This window comes from Asterias amurensis, chromosome 18 (assembly GCF_032118995.1).
Source record: "Asterias amurensis chromosome 18, ASM3211899v1".
In the NCBI taxonomy this organism is placed as follows: Eukaryota; Metazoa; Echinodermata; class Asteroidea; order Forcipulatida; family Asteriidae; genus Asterias; species Asterias amurensis.
Genome location: NC_092665.1, coordinates 14,234,450 through 14,255,787, shown reverse-complemented (window position 1 = coordinate 14,255,787; position 21,338 = coordinate 14,234,450). Strand labels below are relative to the sequence as shown.

Sequence of the window (21,338 nt, the reverse complement as noted above, 5' to 3'; positions counted from 1 at the left end):
CGCCCTCAACGACATTTGGAAAATGACCAGAATGCACCATTTAAAAATGGCGGCGCCCATGAAGCCGAATGTGTGCTACGGAGCACGTGTATTTTAGAAGCAAAGTACCGTACAATCTGTTGTTGTGCTTTTCTTGTGAACTGAATCTTGAACACAACTTTCGAAATAAAGTCAGGTAAGTGCTGGAAAAGATGCCGATATCAATCGTTAAAAAACTGTTAATAATAATCCTAATAATAAATTAGTTTTGATTGGGTCCTACTAAAAGCCGACAACAAGCCGACAACGCCGACAACAAGTCCAGAGCGCCGCCAACACGCCGCCAACAAGTTTTAAATACCTCAAAAATGGCAAATAAACCATATACATTTTAGAACTATGTGTGTTTTGTAATATAAACATAAATTTAATGGAAAAACTTCACGAAAAGTGTGAATTTTTAACCAGAAAAAAAAACTTGACGTTCACGGAGAACGGTCGGACGCCATCTTGGCTTAAAATCGTGTTTGGACCAGTCCATTATGATGCGGGTGAGTCAGACTTAGCAATAGAGGGCGGGCGTCATGCACTGTGCACACTGCAGTGAAGGTCTTCACATGAAGCCCGCCCTCTGTTGTTGACAAGTGCTAAATCTACCCGTATCATAATGGTCTGGTCCAAACACGGTTTTTAAGCCAAGATGGCGTCCGACCGCTTTCCGTGCAAGTGAAGTTTTTTTCTGGTTAAAAATTCACACTTTTTGTGAAGTTTTTACATTAACTTTATGTTTATATTACAGAACACATATAGTTCTAAAATGTATATGGTTTATTTGCCATTTTTGAGGTATTTAAAACGTGTTGGCGGCGTGTTGGCGGCGCTCTGGACGTGTTGTCGGCGTTGTCGGCTTGTTGTCGGCTTTTAGTAGGACCGCAAGCCCGTTTTGATTTGACTTTTAAATAAGTTTAAATTTAAACATTTAATTTAACTTTATTTTTTAAACTTGATTAAAAGTCAAACCAAAACTCACGAACTAATTTAAAAGTTTAAGTTTTAACTTGAGTTGAGTTGAGTTCTTCTGTTTGAAAGTTTTGAATGGAGTCTTTAAACTATTTATTTAATTTTAAAGTTTATCATAACAAAATGCACTCTGACTGATTGTTTGAATCAATCACTCAGTCAGAGCATGGAGGAAGGTTCCTCCATGTGGTCAGAGAGGGCATTTTGTTAAATTAATTTAGTTGACTTTCTTTATTTTTTACTTTGTTGACTAACTAACTAACATGATAATGCATTGATAGCACAGGACTACTCATAGCCCAGGTTGGACTCCTCCGTTTCTGACGTCCTACCAGGGCTAGACTACTCAGTCCTCTGCATGTTGTACTCCTCCGTTTCTGACGTTTCTGACGTCTGACGTCCTACCAGGGCTAGACTACTCAGTCCTCTGCATGTTGTCTGTTTGAATACAAAGCGTGGGAGTCGGTCTCCTGTAACTGTACCAAACACATACTACAATTTATACTAGCTTTTAAAATAGTCCTAATTATTGCGATTCCCCTCTCGCCTGTCTGGTTTGCAGAATTGCCCTAAAGCCAAAAAGGGGACTATGGGACTGGGAAGGAGAAGGCTTAAACAAAGCCTCCTTTTTCCCCCACAAATGCCTTTTGTTTGGCCATTCAGCAAAGTCAGCCAGGGCCAGGTGGATTGGCGATAAGGTCTTTTGCGTAAACACTGATTTTTACATCAGTGGTGTTTCTAAACTCATCAATTAGGTGTGGGGACACCGGACGGAATGTCAGCTTAAAAATGTGAAAAAACTGTTGTCTAAAATAAATTGTATGCATTGAGAGAAGCTTTGTACCTCAGAACGTCATTGCGGTGGCAGTGCTAAGTTGCAATAAAGTAACCCTCCTCTCACGGGTGTTGCATGTATCTGGAGAAGGTTTGTGTTATCGCAACTAGGCTAACATAATGCATTCTATGTACCCTTAAATGTGTCTCATCAACCATGGAGGAAGAAATAGCATGCATCAACCATATCAACATATCACTGCCTTTTTTTTATTCTAGAAGTGCTATAAACCGACCATGGATTCTGAACGGTCAGATCACAAAACTCACCGTAAGACACAAGCTGGGCCTAAGGCAAAGAAGAAGAAAGACAAGACGCCGCATGAACAAGAGCAGACTGCTAGAGAGAGAAACCCCAAAGCATTTGCCATCAACTCGTTCAACAAGAGGGCAAGAAGTGTGCGCAGGTACCAACAATTTGTTTTTTAAGTCACTCCTGAACTAAGTTGATTTTGGGGTTGATTTTCGAACCATCGACCTCCAGATTAACGTGCTGGCGCTTCACCAACTGAGCTAAAAAAAAAAGAATGAATACAAATCTCACTGAGCGATAAACTCCATACGGGAAATTAGTTTTATTTATTTCTCTTAAGTTTTATGTAAATCTGTGATCTTAGACAATTTTGTTTTTCTTACCAATTCTGTAATGCTCCTTTAAAACAAAGTATTTAATATCTTCTATTTTTTGTTTCTGTTTCAGAACGTTAGACATTAAGACAAAGAAGCACCATATTCCTGTGGTTGATCGAACACCTCTTGAGCCCCCGCCCATTGTCATCGCCGTTGTGGGTCCCCCGAAGGTCGGCAAAAGCACTCTCATCCGTTGCCTGGTGAGGAACTTCACCAAACACAAGCTCACAACTATCCAGGGACCGATCACTGTCGTGTCAGGTGCGTACAAATAAAGATGCAGTTGTTAAATCTTAACCCACTGAAATGGGCAAGAGTAGGTTTAGAATGTTAACCAAAGTCCCACTTTTGTCAATTCTTTTTTGTTCAACTCGAATATTATGGCTTATTACTTGATACTTAGTTAAAAAGTTGCAACCAGTAAAGGTGATCCCTCTGCTGCCACTTCCCATGTTGTACCGTAAACTTGGGTGTGATCCCTGGTTATACATGGGAGCTAAAGGTTGTATGGATTCTGAATGGCACCGTCGAACAAAGATACTGACAAAATATGGAGATCGCCAACATAGTGGCTAGAAATCTCAGTTGGGTAGAGCGCCAGCTTGTTAATCGCAAGGTCGCATGTTCAAGTCCTACTCTAGTCCATGTTTCTTTGTTCAACTCAAAATATTAACCAACCAGCCAGGAACTTGGCATACAAATTGTCTGCGTAACTGCTGAATGACTTTGGACCCCAGGTTGTAAAACTATTTTGTTTGTCTTGGTGCAGGAAAGAAGAGAAGGTTGACCTTCATCGAGTGTAACAATGACATCAACTGCATGATTGACCTGGCAAAGGTCGCTGACCTGGTGAGTAATAACCTCAGCCGTCGATTTGACAAAGAGTTAGGACTCGTCTTATCTCGAGTTAGGACGAGTAACTCTTCCTAACTTAGGATTAATCTTAAGGTCTGCATGCTACAGTGCAGGGTTGGGACTCGTCCTAAGTCCTAAGATTAGTCTTAAGTTAGGAAGAGTTTTGTGAAATCGACAGCTGGTCATTGACATTGATCTATAGCCTATTGAACCCTTGCACGGTACAGAACACATCGTTGTTTCTGGTTAGTCTAGTTGGTCTAGTTTCCATTCGAAACTTGCTCTGGGCTGATTGGGCTACAACGATAGAAGCAGGTAGTGAGTTTCAGACCCTTACACAGGATAATATGAAGAATCTTTTCTGCAACGATTCTCACCTGAAATTATCCATGCAATTATTTTTTCTTCTTCAGGTTCTGCTCCTCGTCGATGCCAGTTTCGGTTTTGAGATGGAGACCTTCGAGTTCCTGAACATTGTTCAGGTGCACGGGTTCCCCAAGATCATGGGTGTCTTAACCCATCTGGATCTGATGAAGAACAACAAGGCCCTGCAGAAGACCAAGAAACGTCTCAAGAACAGATTCTGGACTGAGATTTACCAGGTAAGGTGCCTCCCATTCTTCTTCTTCCTTTCTAGTGCAGCCTTCATACTTGAAGATAGTCGCACTGCCAGACACATCGGGACGAACCCCTTCTCTTTGCGATAAGGGTGTACTGGGGTCTTTTACGAAATCATGCAAACTTATTTGTTTATTAATCCATGTGTATTGTATGTGTGTATGTGTATGGTATGGTGTATGCTGGTACTCAGTTATTTTTGCATTGGTTTAACACAGCCATGTGAAGAGTACCAGTTATGTAGTGAGTAGAGTAGAGTATAATCCTACTCGTACATGTACCGTAGGAAATTTGTTCACATATCTTGCACCAATTGAGGCAAGTACGCTTGACCACGCTCTGCCATGACACGCCACAGCATTCTGCCTATGCACAATTAAACTTATTTGTCACTGTTTTTTTTTCTTCTTCAGGGAGCCAAGCTATTCTACCTTTCTGGTATGGTTTACGGCGACTACCAGAACAGAGAGATACTCAACCTGGGCCGGTTCATATCCGTCATGAAGTTCCGTCCGTTAGTCTGGCGTACAACTCATCCATACGTCCTTGCAGACAGGTCTGGTGCCCTGTCTTTTAAAAAAAAAAAAACTTTCACACTGCGTTTGAGACAGCAAACTTTATTGTAATCTTTGGCCGTTTCCAAATTAGCGGTGGCAGGATAACTATGTTTACATATGTTGAAGTAGTCTTTGTTCCAATACACTTCAGTTGTGTAGTTGTGAATTCACAACGACATCGTAAAAATTTCACAAAGTCATAGACAATGTAATTAAAAGCAATGCTCACACCTTTATCCTTTCTACAATGTCATCAGAAATGAACAGCCCCCCCCTCCAATCACATGATGGGGACAGATCACTATGTAAGGCCATCTCCCCTACAAGTTTTATGTACAACATATGTAATAGTTTATTTTCCCTTTTTTGTTAACAGTATGGGCAGGGGGAATTAAACAAGAAGGTTGTCTGAATGATTTGTTTTAAACGTTGCTTGTCGTTCTTTACTCATTTTGTCTAGAATGGAAGATCTGACGGACCCAGAGCTATGTCGACAGAATGCAAAATGTGACCGGACTGTGAGTCTGTACGGTTACATGCGAGGGACCCCCATGAAGAGAGGCTGTAACATTCATATCCCTGGTGAGTTAAAAAAATATTTGGGGAGGCTGTCTACAAACCGTAATGGAACATTAGGAAGCAAGGGGTCTTAAAAATCAGAACTCTAGAAACGTTCTTACTTTAAAGGCAGTGGACAATATTGGTAATTACTCAAAATATTTTTTAGCATAAAACCTTACTTGGTAACGAGTAATGGGGAGAGGTTGATGGTATAAAACATTGTGAGAAATTGCTCCCCCTGAAGTGACGTAGTTTTTGAGAAAGAAGTAATTTTCCATGAATTTGATTTCGAGACCGCAGATTTAGAATTTGAGATCTCGAAATCAAGCATCCGAAAGCACGCAACTTCGTGTGACAAGGGTGTTTCTGCTTACATTATTATCTCGCAACTTTGATGACCGATTGAGCTCAAATTTTCACAGGTTTGTTATTTTGTGCATATGTTGAGATACACCAAGAAGAAAAGTGGTCTTTGACAATTACCAATAGTGTCCAGTGTCTTTAAGCATTAAAGTATTGAAATAATCCTGCATGTGCACAAAGTCTGTTTTCAAGAAAAATAATAATTTAGCAGGCCTGGAATTTCATTCTTAAAGTCAATTTGGGAGACTTTTGCAGGGGCACCAAGGCCAAGACCAGGGGCAACGGAGGCCGTGGTCTCCTCTGTGGGCTGTGTGCGATTACAGGCCTGATGTAGGTGGTACTGGACAAATTTCAGAAACCCTGGCCTGAACCGGTTAAGTCCACACATTTGGATGTTGTTTTTGAACCATTAGAGTAGACTATGTTTTATTTTTTTGGAGGGTCTGTAGCTAACATACTCTATTGGAATAGTAGACCAATTTCAGTGGTCGTCTATATTCAAATTAAAATGTTTTGTTCCGCTACTTTCCAGGCTGTGGTGACTTTCCAACCAAAGACATCTCCTTCCTCCCTGACCCTTGCCCCCTCCCTAACAAGGAGAAGAAGAGGGCGCTAAACGAGAAGGAACGTCTGATTTACGCACCGTTGTCTGGTGTCGGCGGAATCATCTACGATAAAGACGTTGTGTACATTGATCTGGGAACCAATCAACCTCACAGCGAAACCACACAGGTATAATTCATTTTATCGAGTAATTGATGACATTTGGTAAAGGGGGTAACCCTGTAAAGGGGGTAGCCCTGTTTCAGCCCTAGGAGTAGGTAGCAACGCCCTCTGGAAAAAAATAAGTGTAGCACACACCTTGAAATGGCCTTCAGGCCTTGTGTGTCTGGCGACTTGCAAAGAAAATAAATAAACAAAAAATACTCGCCATATGCTCCTTTTTTTCCTATGGCTTTACACTGTTGCAAGTAATTGCGTAATAATTTTAGTTGTCCTGTTGAATATTCATATCACCAGGAAGAGGAACAGCCAGCCAATGAGCTCGTCTCTAGTCTCATTACCACCCAGCATACCTTGGATACCAAGATGGCCGCCAGTAAGCTTTCTCTCTTCCATGATTCTGTACCCATGACGTCCGAGGAGGTGTCTAGTAATAACGTCCGACCTGGTTCCATGCCGACGGAGGAAGCTGTAGAAGATGCGGATGGCCGCGTCAGGAGGCGGGCTGTGTTTGGGAAGGAGGATGAAGAAGAAGAAGAAAGCGACGAAGAGGTAACTTTTGCATTTTGAAAAGTTGTCAGAAGTAGGTGTTTGAAGGCACTGGACACTGTTAGTAATAACTGAAAATATTTGTTAGCGTGTAAAAAAATACTTGGTTATCCTGTGCTTACAATCACATTTCACCGCTTATGTGCGCCGCCAAATTTCTACATTAGCTGTGTAAGGGTAGAATGCCTTGTAGCTTGGAGTATGTACGCACATAAGCAAAAACCTGCTAACCTCTGAATATCTGACGTAATGGCAGATTCCCTGCTTCTGTACGAACCGATTATTTGGTACCAGTAAGCAGAGCCTCGTGGCCCAGGCCAGTGCCGAAACCAGAGTCTTGTTCGGTGATGTTCAGCCATGTACTCAAACTAATTTTGTCTTTGTTTGACCCCAACTCATTTCAAATTTACCCAGTCGATCTCCCTTGTGGTTTATTATTTGATACCTGAAATAAAATATTGCATCCCCTGAAAGTGAACCCCTGGCTGCCACTTCCCAGCAGGTATCGTAAACTTGGGTGTGATTCTTGGCACCCCTGAACAAAGGAATTGACAAAATAGGGAAGACTGCCACCATAGGGCTGGCTAGCTGAGTTGGTAGAGTGCCGGAACTTTTCATCTGGTGGTCGTTGGTTCAAATCCCGCTCTAGTGAATTTGTTTTTGTTCAACCCCAAAATCAAACTAATTTTCTTCACAGGACGAGGATGATTCGGAGGAAGAAGATGAAGAAGACGATGAAGATGAAGAAGAAGAAGAAGTCCGACCGCCGATTAAGTCTAAGATGTCTGACGAGGCACCGCTCAGGAAAAAAATCAAACAAGTATGTCTTAATAGATGTTAAAGTTGCATCGGGGATAACGAATATTCATTTTGTTTTTTTACCCATATACATCGATGTGTGTTAGCACTGTATACTCAGTACTTACCCTGCACAGGACTCGGGAAAGTACTAAGTATACAGTGCTTACACACATCGGTGTATATGGGTAAAAACCAAATTGAATATTAAGTATGTCTTACAAAGTATGTTTATTACTTTTTAATGTTGACTTACCACATTAAAAAAAGGTATTTGTGACTACGTTTGAATTAGGAGACCTATTCCTTTTACATAGCACCATGTAATGGTTCACAAGGTACTGTGGTGCAATATGCCGCCAATCAAACCAAATATCGAATGATCAAACAGTAAGGGGGTTAAGTTAGAAATGGTGTCAACATGTTGTGATGGTGTAGTGTTATTTTTTGCAATTCGTCCTTGTAGGACTTGGATGACGTTGCCTTCGCCGACAGCGACGACGAGTTAGAATTTCCTCGATCATCGCCGAGGAAGAAATCGTCATCCAGCAGCAAAACAGATAAGAGCATCTCATCACAAAAGAAGATGACAAGCAAGCAGAAGATACGAGGCATGAGTGAGGAGGAAAGTGAAGAGGATGAGGATGAGGATAGTGATGTATCCATGGAGGATGGAGACAGCGATGACATTCAAGCTGATGAAGGTGAAACAGACAACGGTGAAGATTTAGACTCGGACCTCGAAGTAACTTTTAGAACTAGCGGCGGGAGCAATGTTAAAAATGGTATTGAATCCAGCACGAAGGGAGAGAGGACTAAAAAGAAACGGAATGAGAATCTTCTCGGAGATCAAGCTGCTGAGAAATTCGATCAGCCGAAGCTGAAGGAGGACGATTTTGGAGGGGAGTTCAGTGAGCAAGAAGAGGAGGAAGATGATAGTGATGCAGGAGACGAAGAAGATGAAGATGAAGATGAAGATGAAGAGGAGGAGGCAGATTCAGATGATGATGAAGATGGTGAAAACTTTGGTGACGACTCAACCTTTGGTTCAGGTAAATTTATGTAGACTTACAATTTACGAGACACAGTAAAAAATGAGTATCATTTTGTTGATCCAATGTTGTAGAGCTGCTTTTAAAGGCTTCATAATTTTTCTGCTAAGCAGAGCTGCTTAAGCATGGACAGTTTAAATTTTTCACAATTTTCACTTTCTTGAGTAATGTGACTTGATTTTTATAAGGCATATTATCTTCCTATTTTAACATGATTTCAGAATCCTTTTGGCTGTATAAATGTTACTAAATGGTCTTTAAAAAGGGCTGTCAAATCCTCTTCATGTACCATGTGCATGTATGGAGGTTAGCACTTGTACTTAATATAATAAATATTTTCCAACTTATACAGAAGTCATCCCTTGTACTTGTACTTAATTGTTGTAATTTTTCACCATGTGAATATCATGTATATTTTTATTGACTTTGTGTAGGTCACTTAAAGTGGAAGGACAACCTGTTACAGAAAGCGTCCCTATCCTTTCTGAAGCAGCAGAACAGCACACCCAACCTCCGGAAACTCGTCTACGGCAGTGGTAGGTTTGCCAACCTTTAACCGTTTGACAACCTTTTATAACCTCGTCTCTGTTTAATGTGATTCTCTCAACCACTGAAACTAGCACTGGGTAATGGGTACTGGGTACTGGGTACTGGATACTGGGTACTGGGTACTGGGTACTGGGTAATGGGTGATGGGTGATGGGTGATGGGTAATGGGTACTGGGTAATGGGTAATGGGTAATGGGTAATGGGTAATGGGTACTGGGTACTGGGTACTGGGTAATGGGTACTGGGTAATGGGTAATGGGTAATGGGTACTGGGTAATGGGTTATGGGTAATGGGTAATGGGTAATGGGTAATGGGTAATGGGTACTGGGTAATGGGTACTGGGTACTGGGTACTGGGTACTGGGTAATGGGTACTGGGTACTGGGTGATGGGTACTGGGTGATGGGTAATGGGTACTGGGTAATGGGTTATGGGTAATGGGTAATGGGTAATGGGTAATGGGTACTGGGCACCGGGTAATGGGTACTGGTCAATGGGTAATGGGTACTGGGTACTGGGTAATGGGTACTGGGTAATGGGTAATGGGTAATGGGTACTGGGTAATGGGTAACAGGTACCAGGATAGGAACTGTATGAATTCCCCTATGGAGACTTTGTTTTTGCGTTTCTGCTTTGTCCTTTGTCTTTGTAAGAAAGTGAATACTAAATCGCCAATACCTTGGCCCAATTTCATAGCGCTGCTTAACGGTAAGCACATTTTCATGCTTACTGTAGCAGACAAATTTGGCGGCTATACTGCACGTTCACCATTGATTTGCATTGTGACGTCATTTATTTTCGTGTTGTAAGAACCGGAAGGTTAGCACGCCTTTACGTGTGCTTATGGTTAGCAGCACTATGAAATGGAAATTGCACAGTAAGCACAAATCGGCCACTAAGCAGCTCTATAAAAATGCAGCTCAATACAGCTCAATACAGAAGCAGCTCAATACAGACAGAATTAACTCCACTTAATTTTGTCCCCTTTTTTTCCTTCCTTAAGGAGCAAGCCAATATGACGCTGAGGAGGAAGAAGATGAAGATGAAGACGTAGGAGGTCTCTTTAAGATCACCAAACCTGAGAAGGAATCAAAGAGCACGAGGAGACGAGAGATGAACAGCCGAGATTGTACCAGCTTCCCAGTGGAGCAAGTCCGAGACTGGACCTTAGACGAGGTTTGAATCTTGAGGAATACGTCCTCTTTTCTTAAACTTTTTTTTTTAAATTTACAAATTTTCTTAAAGAGAGTGTACTGTCCCCTGATGATAACTAGAGGGAGCTAGTCGAAATGTTGAGACCAATTAAGAACTCGCTCTGCGATAGTGAAGTTAATAACAAGAAGTCTCTTCGATCCACTAAAGCAAAAGTCTGGCTGATTTTTTACCTTTCGCCCAGGTAGTAGTTCAAAAGCAGGATAGTTCTTTTCAGAACTGGGAAGTTTACCAAAGTTCTGAAAATCTACTCTGCGGTAGGAGAATATGAAGCAAGCCAGTTCTAAATATAATATTATCTACCCAGCAAGTAGATACACACAGGGTGTTCAGCAAACCAAATATATAGGGGGTGCACACCTTTGGTAATTTACTCCCAAAATTAATTTCCATAAAGGCTTACTTGGTAAAGAGTACTGGAAGCGACACCCCCTTTGAAGTAATGTAGTTTTAGAGAAAGAGTCAACTTTCCACCAAAAGATTAGTTGAATCTAAGAAAGGCTTCAGGTATTGCATATTGGATGAATCAATTAATATTTCTATCCCTGTTTGGTATTATTATCAGGTCAAACAACTTATTAGTGACTGCTTTGTGACCGGCAATTGGGAGCGCAAAGACGACGCTAAGATGTTACTGGAACAGGATGGTAAGAGACGAAGAGTCTTTTTTATTTTAGAACAAAAAAGCGGGATCATACCAGGTTCAAGATCCTGCAATTTTAAACCACCATTTGAGGAGGGTTGAACCCTGCAATGATGGATCAGATCCAGCAAACACGATTCCAGTAGCAAGGTGGTTCAGACACGGCAATCCAATGTGGTCATTTCCGGTTTGTTAGGATCGAATGACGGGTTTTTGCTTCTGTTTTTGTGTGACTGCTGTGATCAAGCACTGGTGTAACCGTGACACAAGACCTTGATCTGTGGTCGTGATTTCAATGCTGGATCTCAATTCACCTTTCTGGATTTATAATTACTATTCTGATAAAAACTGATAGGAGTCAGAGTGCAACTGGGGAGTATAATTCAGAGTTTTTGGCTCACGGGGTTTTGATGTTATTGCATTAGATGATCTGTACGGCGACTTTGAAGACCTTGAGACGGGGGAAGTTCACCATGGCAACAAACCCAAAACAGAGGATGACTCGGAAGACAGCAACGATGACAAAGACAACGATGACGAAGAAAACGACCAAGATGAAGATCAGTCCCAACCCAAGGAGGAGCGGGAGAAGACGGACAAACAGAAACGCCTCGAGCAGAAGAGGAAACTGAAGCAAGCGTTCGACTTGGATTACGACGGGAAAGGAGACGGTGATTACTTCGACGATATGAAGACGCAGATGGCTGAACAAGCACAGGTTAGAAATGATGTTTGAAGCTTTGCGTGGTGTGAATAATAAGGATTAAATGATTATCATAGAATTGGTTTTTGCTAACAAAACATTTGTTGGCAGTGTAAGCACTTTATGTAATCCACCATATACATGTACGTACATAAAATGACAAACCTGTAGAAGTTTGAGATCGACGGCCACTTGGGTTCACAGTTTGTATGACATCGATTCAAACAAAACCTAATGAAACGCTCACTGAGCGATAAACTCGAAACGGAAAATTAGTTTTAGTAATTTTTCATCAAATATGACATTTCAGACAGAAATATTTAAAGGGATGTTTTCTACTATCATCAACGTTAGACCGTGTAATAATCTTTGATCATCACGATATTTTCCTACCAATTCTGTAAAGTTCCTTTAACTATAAATAAATAGTAAACTTGTGGGTACAACCACGTATTAATTCTCTGTTGAAGAAGTTAAAAGAGCAGGTCTGGTCTCAATGTTTTGAACAGTTTACTCTGCTCGGCTTCAGGAGAAAGCACAGGTCGAAGATTAAGCAAGACAAGTTCTCAAAGAATAAAATCAGTTGCATCCCCAACAAAAACTGTGACAAAAGTGATGTTTAACCCTTTTCCCTCCAAAAAGACCCCTTAGATAATTTAACCCCATTGGTTAGAAGTTGAAATCTAAACCTATGATTGGCCAATGCCCTTACCCAATCAAAAACCCGATACTGACCACAGCTGCTTGCTGATTGGTTAACAACCCACACTGGTGGGCGAATAGCCCTCAGAGGCCATCCAACCAGTCACATGACCTGTTAATGCTCAGCATTGCTTAACTCACCTAGACTGGCTACCAGTCACCCCACCATTTATGCACAACAACATGCACCACCCAGCCTTATGCTGAGTATAAGGCATTTGATCATTTAGTTGATAAAATGAAATATCAGCTAATTTATTTTCACTATGCTCTCAAAAATGTTAAACATTTTACTCAATTTTATACTAAATCTAGTCAATTAGTGTTTTTTTTCAACCCAGAATTATACAAAAGCCTAATTTAATTATCTTTTTTTTCTTGGCAGCTGAATCGTGCTGAATTTGAAGATCTGGATGATGAGTTGAGAACACAGTATGAAGGCTTCCGGCCTGGACTGTACGTCAGAGTAGAGGTGAGTAAAAATCAGGGACGAGAATTTTTGGACCTTCATCGAAATTGATTTTTTATTTCTTTTCTGGGTGGTGGAAGAAGTAGTAGCTGTTATTTTGTTACTGCTTGTTGATCTTCCTTTCCTGAGTGCTTTGTTTTGGCAGGGATGTGATTCCTCAGTTTTAAAACGGAATTCCGTTTTGTTGTATCCCCCCCCCCTAAATTTTTTTGTTTTTTTAAAATAAATTAAGATCAAATTTTTAAAGTAATCGAGATATTAACGATATAATAACGCCTCAGATTGCAGAGTAGTGCTTTTAAAACCAAAGATAAATGTTAATATTGGGCTTCATGCTCGCAAGTTTTCGAGCTCGCATGCTTTCGCGCTTTGCGCTCAGACTTCATTTTCTTTCTCAACAGCCTATCACATCCCTGTTATGGTCATTAATTTTGTTAGAGTTTTTAACAATCTATGACCCAACCTTTTATGTCTTGTTCATGTTGTAGGTGACCGGCGTACCGTGTGAGTTTGTCAACAATTTTAATCCCACATATCCTGTCATACTTGGTGGATTGTTGAGCAGCGAAGACAATATCGGCTACGTACAGGTAAGAAGTATAGGATAATGCCATAGGTGCGCGCCATTCGTGGGTAGGAATGGCCCAAGGGTGAAGTCGACGGCCAATCATATCCCACAAATAGCGTACACCGAGGGTAATTTATCTGTTAACCTCAAACCCCCAACAGCAAATGTCTGATCATTAGATTGCTGAGATTTGTTGAGCAGAGTGAGGGTTCGAGTCCTGGTTGTGACACTTGTGTCCCTGAGCAAGACACTTAACTATAATTGCTTCTCTCCACCCAGGGGTAAATTTGTACCTGTGAGGGCAGAGACTGCTCTTGTGATTGATTGATTTGATTTAGCTTTACTCCCCAGGAAGCTGAGATGGTTTAAGGAATGAATTAAATGGCCCAGTGACCAGGAAGCGCTTTTAGACGCAAAGAACTGTATAAAAACTGATAATCATTATTATTGGTCATCCAACATGTTCTCTCTCCCTAGATGAGACTTAAGAAGCACAGATGGCACAGCCGCATCCTCAAGACGAGGGATCCTCTCATCTTTTCCGTGGGGTGGCGCCGTTTCCAGACCATCCCTCTGTATTGTATGCAAGACCATAACATGAGGACCAGACTACTCAAGTACACTCCTGAGCATCTGCATTGCACGGCCTGCATTTGGGGTAAAGCGTCTTTACATTATTAACTTATTTACAGATTGTCAAAACTTTAGAAACAATTTTTGTGTATGTTAAAGACCCTGGACAATATTGGTAATTGTCAAAGACCAGTCTTCTCAATTAGTGTATCTCAACATATTAAATTACAAATTGAGCTCAATTGGTCGTCGAAGTTGCGAGATAATAATGAAAGAAAAAAAACCACCTTGTCACTTGAAGTTGTGTGCTTTTAGATGCTTGATTTCGATACCTCAATTTCTAAATCTGAGGTCTCGAAATCCAATTTGCGGAAAATTACTTCTTTCTTGAAAACTACGTCCCTTCAGAGGTAGCCGTTTCTCACAATGTTTTATACTATTAACCTATCCCTATTACTCGTTACCAAGTAAGGTTTTATGCTAATAATTATTTTGAGTAATTACCAATAGTGTCTACTGCCTTTAAGGTAAAAGAATACAAATAATCTAACTCTCTTTTTTATTTGTTTGCACCCTCAGGGCCGATTACCCCACAAGGCACGGGAGTGTTGGCTGTGCAGTCGGTGGCTGGAAGAAATGTAAGAATTTTGTTTCCTGTTTAAAACTTCTTTTGGAGAGAATTTATTGTAAAAGTTTTAAGATTTTGATGCCTGATATTTCTGCATCAATCAGTATTAGAAACAAAAACTAAAAAAAATGTAAAAAAAATTTATTATATATATTTACTCTTGGCAATAATTTCTAGTTAAAGTTTAAACCCTTCAACTGCACAGTTTGAGCCGTTTGCACAATTGATGAAATTGTACCCATCATGCCATTCGATTTAACAAAAGCAAGGGCACCAAGGCATTTTCTCCTCTGTAAATGGCACCCTTTGAGGAAATTATAAATATACATGTATAATGTAGCATTTCAAGGGCACCAAGGCAATGACCAGTGCCCAATTTCATAGAGTTGCTTAGCACAAAAATTTCTTTCTTGATAAAAACAGGATTACCAACCAAATTTCCATTTGTTGCATATTGCTTGTTACAGGTACATTGTATTCAGCTGATGTTTGCTTATCCTAAAAATCATGTGGAAATTTGGTTGGTAATCCTGTTTTTATCTAGGCAAAGATTTCATGCTTAGCAAATTTCTTTGCTTAGCAGCTCTATGAAATTGGGCCCAGTGGGCATGGAGCCAATCGCCTTCAATGCCTCTGTGAAGTATCACGCCTGACCCAGACAGTTTGACTCTTTGTAAATCATTGTTCTGTATTTTATTATTTGTCTAGCCGGGATTTCGTATCGCGGCGACGGGAGTCATTCTGGATCTGGACAAATCACTGAACGTCGTCAAGAAGTTGAAACTCACAGGGACTCCACTAAAGATCCATAAAAACACAGCTTTCATAAGTGTTAGTATTCATTATTACCTCTCTAGTCAATTTTTGTTTGTTCAATCCCAAATAATTTAAAGGCAGTGGACACTATTGGTAATTACTCAAAATAATTATTAGCATAAAACCTTTCTTGGTGACGAGTATATGGGGAGAGGTTGATGGTATAAAACATTGTGGGAAACGGCTCCCTCCGAAGTGCCATAGTTTTCGTGAAAGAAGTAATTTTCCACGAATTTGATTTTGAGACCTCAAGTTTAGAACTTGAGGTCTCGAAATCAACTATCTAAATGCACACAACTTCGTGTGACAAGGGTATTTTTTCTTTCATTATTATCTCGCAAGTTCGATGACCGATTGAGGTCAAATTTTCACAGGTTTGTTATTTAATGCATATGTTGAGATACACCAACTGTGAAGGCTAGTCTTTGACAATTACCAATAGTGTCCAGTGTCTTTAAAGGAATACGTTGCCTTTGATCGGGTGAGTTGATTGTTGAAAAGTGTTTGAAACCATTTGTCATGATATCGATATGGTTAGAAAGATGTTTTAAAAGTAGAAAATAATGATCCACACAAACATGCCTCGAAGGTGCACGGTTATCCATTTTGTGGACTCGAGTTTTTGACTCAATAAAATGGCCGACCGTGAATAGAAAAAGGAAAATGAAAACCGTGCACTTTTGAGGCATGTTTTGACTCTGAAGAAGAACAAAATAAGTAAAACATTCAGCACTGTGTATTAAAGGAACACGTTGCCTTGGATCGGTCGAGTTGGTCTTTGAAAATATAACTCTTTGTTATAAAATGCATATGGTCGGAAAGATGTTTTAAAAGTAGAATACAATGATCCACACAAATATGCTTTGAAATTGCGTGGTTTTCCTTTTACCTGGTCGACTAACACGGTCGGCCATTTATGTGAGTCAATTTGACTGTGTTAGTTCGCAAAGCAAAAGGAAAACCACGCATTTTCGAGGCAAACTTGTGTGGATCATAGTATTCTACTCTTAAAACATCTTTCCAACCATATGCATTTTATAACAAACGGTTACAACTGCTTTTTATAGACCAACTCGTCCTATCCAAGGCAACGTGTTCCTTTAAAGGGAATTAAGTCACGCTTGTTTTTTCTTGTGTAACTGCAGGGTATGTTCAACACACCTTTGGAAGTAGCAAGGTTTGAGGGTGCTTCGGTACGCAGTGTCAGTGGCATACGTGGCCAGATCAAGAAAGCGTTACGGAAACCAGAGGGCGCTTTCAGAGCGTCCTTTGAAGACAAATTGCTGATGAGTGGTAAGACAGTGGTGAATTTTAAATAATTTTTTATTTATTTTTTTATTTTTTTATTTTATTTGTTTAGTTTGCTTGTTCTGGAGATCCACTCCATTGTGGTTCAGTTTACATTAATTGTGATAAGATTAAGCAAAGAGTAAATTCTCGGAATTATCAGTATGAAGAAACAAGCCAAAACAGACTGAAGCCTGGTTCATATGTACTTCCTGCCAATGCGAATGCGAATTTGACATGAATTTGACGTCACAACTCTGCTTTTGCAGCGAAAGTTAAGCGAATAATTCATTGCGACTATGTGATGTCTACATTCCCAAGGTCGAAATTCCAGTTGAACCTAGTTAAACTGGGTTTAACTGGAACTAGTTAAAACCAGTTGATAAACTAGTTAAACACAGTTAAAACCAGTTGGTTTAATATGGAAAATGGACAGAGACCAACTGGTTTATAATTTCAACCTAGTTGAACACAGTTAAACCTAGTCCAAACCAGTTGGTTAATATGGAAAATGGACGAGTTTGATCACTATCTAGTTGAACCAGTTGACCCCAGTTAACTAGGTTCAACTGGAATTTTGACCTGGGTCGTTTCGCACGTCGTTTTTGACGTCATCGTTTCTTTGTAGATATCATCTTTTTGAGAACATGGGTACCCGTGGAGATTCCAAAGTTCTACAATCCGGTGACGACGTTACTTCTGCCGAAAGACGAGAAGGACACTTGGACGGGTATGAGGACTGTCGGCCAGATCAGGAAAGATAAGAACATCAAGCTGGTGGCCAATCAGGATTCACTCTACAAGGTACAAAAGACCTCCATCTTGGCCATGTTCCTAGTATCGAATAACATTAATGAATGCTAATAATCATTTTGCAAATAGGAACCAGACTATTTTGTTCTTCCAGCCTCGGTTTTGTAACATTGATACCTACGGGAGAAATTCAAGATGGCTGCACCATGATAAAGGTCTTTAATAATTTAAATAGGGAAACATCTAGACGAAATAGCGACGAATGTGAGGATGTATCTGTTGCAGACGGCAGGGCTTTTGGGAATAGGGAGGATTTTGAGAAAAACCCTCAAGGACAAAGCTCGACTCGTGGATTTTGTTTTAAAGGATAGGTCATTAATTTTTAAATTGGTATGTTTTATCAGAAAATTTTGAAACAATTTTTTATTTTTTTTGTAGCCTACCGAGAGAAAGATTCATCACTTCAGTGCGTTGCGTATTCCTCGAGCCCTACAGAGGGCGCTACCCTTTAAAGATAAACCCAAGAAAGTGGGAAAGAAAGCAAAGCAGAGAGGTGGTGGAGGCAAGAGTTACAGAGGTGTCGTGCTGGAGCCGGAAGAGAAGAAGGTACGAGAATTGAAGAGTCTTTTATATGCAGGGATGTTTTTTCTTCATTTTTAACTGGAAATCCTTTTTTTTTTAAAGACATTTTATAATTTAGATCAAACTTACAAGAAAATTAAGATAAAGCCATACGGAACACTCATAGTTAAGTTTTTTTTTTCAACAACCTATCACATCCCTGTACATGAGGCTTGCCCAAAGTATGAGATTTGGGTCGAAAGGATAAAACATTTTTTGGCTGACAATCATGTTGTTTTTTTGTAACAGGAAAGGAAATAAAATAATAAAATGTATAGATTTATTGAGGACCTGAATTTACAATAAACTCGGTGTAAAACCCCAGTGGTGAAATGATCTTCAACTCTGATTCTGTTTCCAGGTTGCATCCCTAATGAGTCAACTCAGTACACTGTACAAGGAAAGACAGCGGAACGAAAAGCAGGCCATGGTGAAAAGAGTCAAAATCCACAGAAAGAAGGTAAGCAGCCGAATTCACGAAACTTTACGCAACTGCGCAATTGCGCAACTGCGCAACTGCGCAGTCCACTTGCGCAATGGTTATGGCTCAACTTTATGCAATAAACATTGTACAAGTGGACTTACGCAGTTGCGTAAAGTTTTGTGAAATTGTCTGCAGGACTCTAAACATTTTTGGGTGTCGTGGCCGAGCAGTTAAGAGCACCGAACTCCAACTGCGTATCCGGGCCAAATCTCATGGCTCTGCTTATACTGCCGTATTCTGCGCTTATGATCACGATTCCCCGCTTAACTGCAACAACCAGATTTCTGCGCTAGCTTTATAAGCGTCGAATGCCCAGTAGCGTGGAGTACGCACGCGCTTGACGTAAGTACAGAATTCCCTGCTTCCGTAAGCGCCTATTCTGTTCTTCGGTAAGCAGAGCCATGAAATTGGGCCCTTAGCAGCAGCCTGTGGGTTTTAGTGTGGGTCGTGACACTGTGACCTTCAAGACACTGAACACTATTGGTAATTGTCAAAGACCAGTGTTCTCACGTTGTGTACCTCAACAAATGCATAAAATAACAAACCTGTGAAAATTTCAGCTCAATCGGTCGTCGAAGATGGGAGATAATCATGAAAGAAAAAACACCCTTGTCACACAAAGTTGTGTGCTTTCAGATGCTTTATTTCGAGACCTCAAATTCTAAATCTGAGGTCTTGAAACCAAATTCGTGGAAAAATACTTCTTTCTCAAAAACTACTTCACTTCAGAGGGAGCCATTTCTCACAATGTTTTATCAACCTCTCCCCATTACTCAGTACCAAGTAAGTTTTTATGCTAACAATTATTTTGACCCCAGTACACACATAGCGCAAAGAGAAGGGGTTTGCCCTAGTGTGTCTGCAGTGCGTTTATCTTTCATCATGCAGGCTGCATTCAAAACGGAAGAAGAAGAAGAAGATACCCGTGACACTTGTGTCCTTGAGCAATACACTTAACCATTGCTTCTCTCTACCCAGGGGTAAAAAGGGTACCTGTGAGGGCAGAGATGGTTTATGTGAATGATTAGCTTGGAGTGCAGTAACTCGCAGCACCGGCTGTAAACTCCGCAGGGAGCTGAGATGGTTTAAGGAATGATTGAAGGCCCAGTGACCTGGGGGAATAATGTCGGAAGCACTTTGAGCACCCTTCGGGCTGTGATAAAGCACTATATAAAGCAATATTATTATTATTATTATTATTTTTATTATTATTATTATTATGACCTTACAAAATCTTCATGTGTCCTGATCGGTCTGTTTTGGGGTTTTCTTTTTTTCACAGGTCAAGGAAATCGAACAGCAAAGGGACACACGACAGAAGCAGGCAAAGCAAGAATTATACCGAGCCCTCGGCAAAATGCAAAAGAGGAAAGAGAGAGGGAAAAATCGAGACTAAGGAGCTCCTAAAACAAAATCTTGGGTTCGATACCTTAAAGACACTGGACACTATTGGTAATTGTCAAAAACCAGTCTTCTCACTTGGTGAATCTCAACATAAAAGCATAAAAAAAAACTGTGAAAATTTGAACACCCTTGTCACACGAAGTTGTGTAACTTCAGATGCTTGATTTTGGGACATCAATATCTAATTCTGAGGTCTTGAAATCAAATTCATGGAAAATTACTTCTTTCTCGAAAACTATGTTACTTCAGAGGGAGCCGTTTCTCATAATTTGTGTTAATATCAACAGCACTCAGTTGCTTGTTACCAAGTAAGTTTTTATGCTTAGAACTATTTTGAGTAATATTACCAATAGTGTCCACTGCCTTTAAAGTTATTATTACAATTTAATACAATTAATATGGCACCATCTAAACTAATACGGAGACTAACAACAAAGGGCTTTATAGCTCATTTTGGTAGAGCACCGGCACGTCGATCTGGAGGTCGTTGGTTCAAGTCCTGGTCGCAACTATTATGGTGCCTTAAAAAACAAAGGTGTTGACTTGTGGTGAGACAGGCAAACACAAGGCTTGATAGCTCAGTTGGTAGATCACTTGGTCTGTCATTCCAGATGTCCTTGGTTCAAATCCTGGTCCAGTCGATTTGTCTCCGCTCGAACACAATTTAGTAAAATATGCAACATAAACATGAATTTTGTAACGAAAGACAACTATCTATGGTATTTTTAATTTGGGCCATGTCACACGAGGCTATTTTTAGGCAACCAGTTTCAGGCAATCTCATTAAAGATAAGGGTATTAACATTTTTTGTTAGGAATCGTAAGACATTGTCTTCGAAATTACTACCGAAGACTTTCGATAGTATGCACTGCAGTTGGTTGCCTCCAAGTTGGCAAAAGTTGCTACGTTGATGTAAGGGACCTCCTTCTCAGCTAGGCGTTTTCATATTGAATTACGATGAACGTTTATGAAAGCTTATAGACCATGTGAACTTTGTTTACAATAAGTGTGACCTTGTGCGTTCTTTGGGTATTCTGGCAGGCAAGATACTACACTGGTCCTATCGGAAAAATTGAAATGTTTTGAGATGTGCCCCCAATCATCATATCAAAGTTGACAAAAATTGGATAGTGCAATCTCCATAAAATATAAGATTTTATGTTTTCTTCCATTGGGCTGTGTACAAATCGTGCCTGCAGGGTGTCCATGCTCTGTGGCCATTTTGTAAACATGTGATGTCACAGGTCACATCGTACATAACTTAATATTTTGCAAAAACCAAATCAAAACGATTTGATTTTGTTGTTCTTAAGAGGGTCTAAAGATACCACTGATTTTAATGTAAATTAATATTTTTATGGATCTGCTTTGAGAAATAAAAATCGT

General features: G+C 40.2%; 1 protein-coding gene across 2 annotated transcripts; it reads left to right on the top strand.

Moving 5' to 3' along the window:
* The first annotated feature begins 45 nt into the window (after positions 1-45).
* On the top strand, positions 46-21,338 carry LOC139950462 (ribosome biogenesis protein BMS1 homolog). Of its 2 annotated transcripts, none has more exons than XM_071949148.1 (25): positions 46-175; positions 2,053-2,240; positions 2,534-2,724; positions 3,233-3,312; positions 3,732-3,920; positions 4,350-4,492; positions 4,954-5,075; positions 5,950-6,149; positions 6,438-6,692; positions 7,387-7,509; positions 7,954-8,539; positions 8,974-9,075; positions 10,092-10,264; positions 10,866-10,947; positions 11,369-11,661; positions 12,734-12,820; positions 13,306-13,407; positions 13,863-14,043; positions 14,538-14,596; positions 15,295-15,417; positions 16,548-16,695; positions 17,318-17,493; positions 17,881-18,048; positions 18,425-18,523; positions 19,830-21,338. In XM_071949148.1, exons 2-25 carry the CDS (start codon positions 2,071-2,073, stop codon positions 19,941-19,943), a joined length of 3,966 nt encoding a protein of 1,321 aa, XP_071805249.1. In that variant the 5' UTR covers positions 46-175; positions 2,053-2,070; the 3' UTR covers positions 19,944-21,338. The 2 variants fall into 2 exon arrangements, with proteins under 2 accessions (XP_071805249.1, XP_071805250.1); XM_071949149.1 differs by having other exon boundaries at positions 58-175; positions 2,056-2,240.

Excerpts from the sequence above, each read along its gene's own strand:
- LOC139950462 (XM_071949148.1), top strand. The coding sequence starts at position 2,071 with ATGGATTCTGAACGGTCAGATCACAAAACTCACCGTAAGACACAAGCT. Across the intron at positions 6,150-6,437 it reads CTCACAGCGAAACCACACAG|GAAGAGGAACAGCCAGCCAA; the intron begins GTATAATTCATT and ends TCATATCACCAG. Across the intron at positions 14,597-15,294 it reads AGTCGGTGGCTGGAAGAAAT|CCGGGATTTCGTATCGCGGC; the intron begins GTAAGAATTTTG and ends TTATTTGTCTAG.